At 44.6% G+C, this 6,193-nt stretch overlaps 1 protein-coding gene across 4 annotated transcripts in view; it reads right to left on the reverse strand.

The window, feature by feature from the left end:
* PIKFYVE (phosphoinositide kinase, FYVE-type zinc finger containing) overlaps positions 1–6,193 on the reverse strand; it is a 120,075-nt gene that overhangs the window by 23,778 nt on the left and 90,104 nt on the right. For all 4 annotated transcript variants that reach the window (XM_019523447.1, XM_019523446.1, XM_019523445.1 and 1 more), the window contains 5 exons: positions 4,281–4,459; positions 3,544–3,657; positions 3,166–3,274; positions 2,909–3,063; positions 2,027–2,114 (listed from right to left, as the gene is read on the reverse strand). In XM_019523447.1, coding sequence (XP_019378992.1) covers positions 2,027–2,114; positions 2,909–3,063; positions 3,166–3,274; positions 3,544–3,657; positions 4,281–4,459 — 645 coding nt within the window. The remainder of the gene's footprint in view (positions 1–2,026; positions 2,115–2,908; positions 3,064–3,165; positions 3,275–3,543; positions 3,658–4,280; positions 4,460–6,193) is intronic.

A 6,193-nucleotide genomic window follows, 5' to 3' on the forward strand; every position in this document is an offset into this window, starting at 1 on the left:
TACAGACTGTGGGGTGAGGTGGGCATGCTAGAAGGGAGGGACAGGATACAGCAGGACCCAGAGAGGTTACAGGGGTGGGCAAATGAGAATAGGAAGGGATTTAATAGTGACAAGTGCAGGGTACTGCACTTGGGCAGTAATAACCAGCAGCATACCTATAAGGCTGGGGAACTCCCTTCTCGAAAGCACAGTGGCAGAAAGATCTTGGAGCCATTATCAATTCCAAAATGAACATGGGCCGCCAATGTGAGGATGAGGTCAGTAAGGCCAATAGCACCTTGTCATGCATCCACAGCTGCATCATGAGCAGGGCCAAGGAGGTGATCCTCCCACTTTATGCAACACTGGTCAGGCCACAGTTGGAGTACTGCATCCAGTTCTGGGCACCGCACTTTAGGACAGATGTGGCCAGCATTGAGAGGATCCAGAGGAGGGCCACTCGCATGATCCGGGGACAGCAGGGCAGACCCTACAAGGAGAGGCTACCGGACCTGAACCGGTTCAGCCTTCACAAGAGAAGGCTGAGGGGGCACCTAGTGACCATTTACAAACTTACTAGGGGGCACCAGCGGGGAACGGGAGAGACCCTGATCCTACAATCGCCTCCCGGAGTAACAAGGAATAACGGCCATAAGTGGTTTGAGAGTAGGTTCAGGCTGGACATTCAAAGGCACTACTTCACAGTTTGGGTGGCTAGGATCTGGAACCAACTTCCAAGGGAAGTGGTGCTGGCTCCTACCTTGGGGGTCTAAGAGGAGGCTTAATAATTACCTACCTGCGGTCATATGAGCCCAGTATTCTCTCCTGCCCAGGGCAGGGGGTCAGACTTGAAGATCTACTTACCTTCTGACCCTACATCTATCTATCTATCTATCTATCCATCCCTCTCCGAATCGAATCCGAACCCTCCGAATCAATTCAGAAAGATCTGGCGATTCAGACAAACACAGCTTTAAGTGTTTTTTTCTATATGCCACAAGGTACCAGGTGGCTCATGAACACTGCGATGCTGGGGTGGATGGAGCATCCCATAGAAGCATGGGGAAGCTCCCCAGCGCGCTCAGCAGCAGGCCTGGAAGTGGACCAGAAGCACTTCCAGGCCACTTCCGGGTCCACCGGGGGCCAAATCTGAATTGAATACAGCCCGTTTCACACACCCCTATTACCTTGAGTATACTGAAACCTTTTAGTTACTTGATCTGAGGCTGGGCTTCTTGAGCATCTTAGTACAGGAGTGGCCAAAGTTTGGAGTGGGGGGGCCTGCTTTAAATGGAACTTAGCTTTCAAGCAGACTGCTTCCAACCTGGCCCATGCCAGTGCCACTGCAACCACAGTCACAGCTCCTCCTGAGAAGCTGCTACCACTTCTTCCTGACATGCAAAAGCAGCCCTCCACATCCCAAAGCCTCCCAGCTCTGTGGGCCATAGGTTGCCGATGCCTGCCTTATTATACTTCATGCTAGATAAAAATGCAGAGTCCTTTGGGATATTATCATTTTCCATACCTGCCAATGGAAAAAAAGTGACCCAGAGAATTTTACCAACTTTTTTTCTTGCAACTTTTACTCTGTTTACATTAAATCTTCCCAATTTTTCTCCCCCTTCTCAGTTGCTAGCAACTCCAAGCAAGTAATATGGTCACTCTTGCTTATGTTCTCTCTCTCATCACAACTAAGCCTAAACGCAAAACGCATAAAGGATTATTTCCCATTTAGAAATACTCTTCAATATCAACAGTGCACAACTAAATAGACATACATCGGTACTGAGAGCTTACAAGCACTAAAGCAAAAAGTTGCGTTTCTAAAAGGTCACCAGCTTTTGTAATTCAGAGTTAACATTTTCTTTAGCGTAAGCCACTATTGTGCATGGTCTTAACAGCCTGCAGAATTAATACTTTCCAACTCAAATTATATGGCACCATGAAATTACTTTTGCCCAGCAATACAACTTAACTATGTATTTTAAGCACGGCTTTAAGAAAAACTGCTGTTTCACTGCAGACACCAGTGGCAGAATAAAACTACCTTTTCTTCCCCTTGCCTCAGTCTTCCAGGGCTAGGTGGTACTGAAGGACGTTTTCTACCTTTCTCTTGTTGGAAGAGATCCTGTAATCTAAAAATAAAATAGGTTAAAGGTATCAACATGACATCATAAAGGTGCTTTCATTCTAGGAACAGGGTACCTTAGTACCCAAATCTAAAACTACTTCAAATTTAAGGACAACTGCCCAATAATTAGACTAACATGAAAAAAAATGCATGACAGAGGTGGCCAGGGATTGGGGAGCAGTTGCAGGTCAGAGGATAGCTGGCTGCCCCCCTGCCTGCCACACTGAAGGGGGGAGGGGAGAGCATGAAGTGACAACTCATCTTGGATTCAAGTACTTAAAAGTATTTTTTTTTTTAAATACATCAAGCTGAGAGACCAGCAAGTATATCTTCACAGACTTTTCTGGGATGTTGTCTTCAATATTATCCCTAAATAAGGTTTCAGATAATCAGAAGAGCCTGCCCTTTTCAACAAATGCCAAAATAGAAACTGTTCCAAATTCAAGCTTACACTGAAAACAGTGAGCCAAGGGACACAACAGAAAGTTGAGTTAACTAATGGCAAGTGTTTTCCCAAGCCTGCACAGCTGCAAAATTACTTCAAAATGATCAACTGTTTTTCATGCTCTTGTTGACCCTTTTATTCAAGCTATGCTTTGCTTCCCCAAGCACACAACTTGCAAATGAAAAGCTGCAATTGGTCTGGGTGGACTATTTAAAATCTAGACATTTACTAATGGTTTTCTGCTACAACTCCTAACCCCACCATACAGTAGTTACATCACACACAGGAGATGGAAGAGGAAGACAGGCCATGACAATTTCTTATGTAGTATACGAACATTACCAGTCTCTTACCTGTTATTCCATGCTTGCAGCATCTCACAGAGCCCCTGTTTTTTGGCTATCAGAGACTCAAAGATTGACTGAAGCTGCTGAGGGGTGTCCAATGATGATGAAAGCAGCCTTGCTTGGATCTTTTCAATCCAGTTCCTGAACTCTACCTCCTCCATCTACCAAAAAAAGTGAAAGAGAAATTTGTGTTCTGCCATCAGCCAGAACTATGCTCAGTGAATTTTAATCTGCATTTCACTGGTGCAATAGCAGCACATTACCTCCTTTTGTGCAAAAAGGTCTTCCATCTTCTCTTCCCTTGTTTTGCTGAAAGTATCCGTTTTCAAAGAAGTGAGGCGATCATCAACAGCAAGATATACCTGTGAAACTCTGTCATTAACGGGATCAGAAAACAAAACAAAACACACAATTGTTAATCTAAATGTTCTCAGAATATGAGCCTCGTTCCTTCAGTGTATCAATTCATTGTTATTAAAAAACAGCTTCTACATTCAATTTAAAAAAAAATGAAACATATATAGCTGGTGTTATTTAACTCCAACAAGAATACCTTCCTGTCATCTAGTAATTGTAGATCAAGTCAAAAAAATAAAATAGAGGTAGGAAGGGACAGGCAAGAACACCTACACACTGCTTACTTTTGAGAGAAATCCTTCAGGTCCTGCAAAATGGTAACCTTTAATGGAGCTTGTCGTTTGATGTAGATTTTGGGGAGTGGGACACATACCTCCAGCAGCCGGATAGGAGAATAGCTAGGAGCAACAGAAGATGCCCATGTTAAAGTGTGAAGTAGTACCAAAATAAACACTGTCTTTCTCCCACCCTTTTTGCTATTGGCAGTCCCTCCTTTTGTTGGTGCAAAGCAGATAAGAGGCTTGAAGGCAAGTGACGATGCCTAAAGTAGCTTTGTGTTAGTTTATTTACCAAATGAAATGGGGACAAACTACAAGCCATACTTATAGGCTGGAGAAACCTCAAAATCACTTGGGTCAACTTCAGTTCAAGGTTAGAGCTCTCTCTTTTTTTCTTTTCTTTTTTAAACAATGTAGATAGGCCACTTCATTGCAGCAGGTCCATTATTTCCAGGGACACCGCCACACCCTTCACTTGTAGCCGTGCACAGAACAGTTTGACTAGCATGCCAGTTTCTAGAGGTTGCACTGTACTTCCAGAACGGATGTACAAGCTATGACAATAATGCTGTTTCCCCCTCCCTCTACCCCCCCTCCATTTATTTAAAAATTCCCAACCCTGCTTGATTAAGTGATCTTTGGAATTCCAGCCTCATCTAAGTATTTTGGAGGGGAGGGGAGGGTGCTGGAGAGGGCAAACAAGAAAGTTAAAGTAGGATCTTCCTGGAAATGAAAAAACTTACCTGAAAGATGCCACCATCTGATTATAAGAAAAATACTGGTGATAGTCATGGTGTATGGAGTGACCACAAGGCTCTGCATTGGCCCTTCGGGTATACTGGTGCCCATAGAATCTTAACTCAAGGTATTTTGCAAATGACATGGACCAAGAATCATTAGACAGTGGGACAACTGGTGTCACCTGAAATGTGAAGCAAGAGGTTTTAAACAAATCTCAGGCAAGTGATCCAAGGAATAAATACATAAATTAAGACAAGCCTAATCCAAGCAGTGAACCAGAACTTAAAGCAACTCAGAAGTGTGGTCAAGAATCAGAAGTGTACATGCACACTGGCTGTATTTATGGCAGGTAATGCGCAATATAATGCCAACATGTTGTGTACTTGCATGATTAACTGGTGATGCAGCTAAATACCTAGAAGTGTTAATTGGGAAAGGCTGCACTGCTGGATTGAGGGGATGATTTTCCATACCATCACAGGAATATTTTTAGATAGAGTCTTTGCATTTTTATTGCACAAAAATCAAAATGCAGGGTCTTTCTGAAGACTTTTTTTGCCGATATACTTCTATTATATAGCAGGAGTCTGCTGAAGCTTGGCTTTTGGACTCAAACAGGTATACAGCTCACATTTTCTTAGCTAGAAGAACAAGGAAAGCTAAAACAGCATGTGGCTTTTACAACAAAATAGTTAATTTGCTACTCTGGTGCTGAACAAAAAATCTAACATGAGGTGAATTGTGTTTTGAAGCTACAGTTCTAGCGTGCTTCTGAATCAATTCCAGCAGTACATGTGTACAGCAAGTTATAGGAATAGTACTCTTTAACAATTTCTTTGCCTCTATTTTCTTGTGCAGGGACCGGGGCTCCCCTACTGAGATTCAGGATGGACTTGGGAGAAACTCTGCCAAGCCTAGGGTCAGGGAGGATCGGGTTAGAGAACTTCTGGAGGGGCTGGACATGTTCAAATCAGCAGGTCCAGATGCTCTCCACCCCAGGGTGTTGAGGGAATTGGCAGGGGTTATCGCAGGGTCCCTGACACAGCTTTACGACCACTTGTGGTGCTCTGGCCAGGTGCCAGACAACTGGAAGAGGGCCAATGTGGTCCCTATCTTTAAAAAAAGGGAAGAGGGAGGACCCAGGCAACTACAGGCCCGTTAGTCTTACTTCAATCCTGGGGAAGCTCTTTGAGAAGATTATCAAGGAGCACATCTGTGATGGGCCAGCAGCAGGGATGATGCTCAAGGGCAACCAGCATGGTTTCATTAGGGGCAGGTCCTGTCAGACCAACCTGATTGCCTTCTACGATCAGGTCACAAAAATCACTGGATGCAGGTATCACGGTGGATGTAGTCTTTCTGGACTTCAGGAAGGCCTTTAACACCATCTCCCACCCCATTCTCATTAGGCAGCTAGGTGACTGTGGCACTGATACCTACACAGTCAGGTGGATTGCAAGTTAGCTTAGGGCTTGTACTCAGAGTGGTGGACAGGTCATTTTCAACCTGGAGGGAAGTGGGCAGTGGGGTCCCCCAGGGCTCAGTCCTTGGGCCTGCACTGTTCAATTTCTTTCTTAGCGACTTGGACAATGGGGTAAAGAGCAGCCTGTTTAAATTTGCAGGCGACACCAAGATTTGGGGTGAGGTGGGCATGCTAGAAGAGAAGGACAGATTACATCAGGACCTGGACAGGATAAAGGGTGGGCAAATGAGAACAGGAAGGGATTCAGTACTGACAAGTGCAGGGTGATGCACGTGGGCAGTAGGAACCAGCAGCAGACCTATAGGCTGGGGAACTCCCTTCTTGAAAGCATGATGGCAGAAAAAAATCTTGGAGTCATTAATGACTCCAAGATGAACATGGGCCGATAATGCAAGAACACGGTCAGTAGGGCTAACTGTACCTTGTCCTGCA

This window comes from Gavialis gangeticus, unplaced genomic scaffold (assembly GCF_001723915.1).
Source record: "Gavialis gangeticus isolate Ggan-Ray unplaced genomic scaffold, GavGan_comp1, whole genome shotgun sequence".
NCBI classification, from domain to species: Eukaryota; Metazoa; Chordata; order Crocodylia; family Gavialidae; genus Gavialis; species Gavialis gangeticus.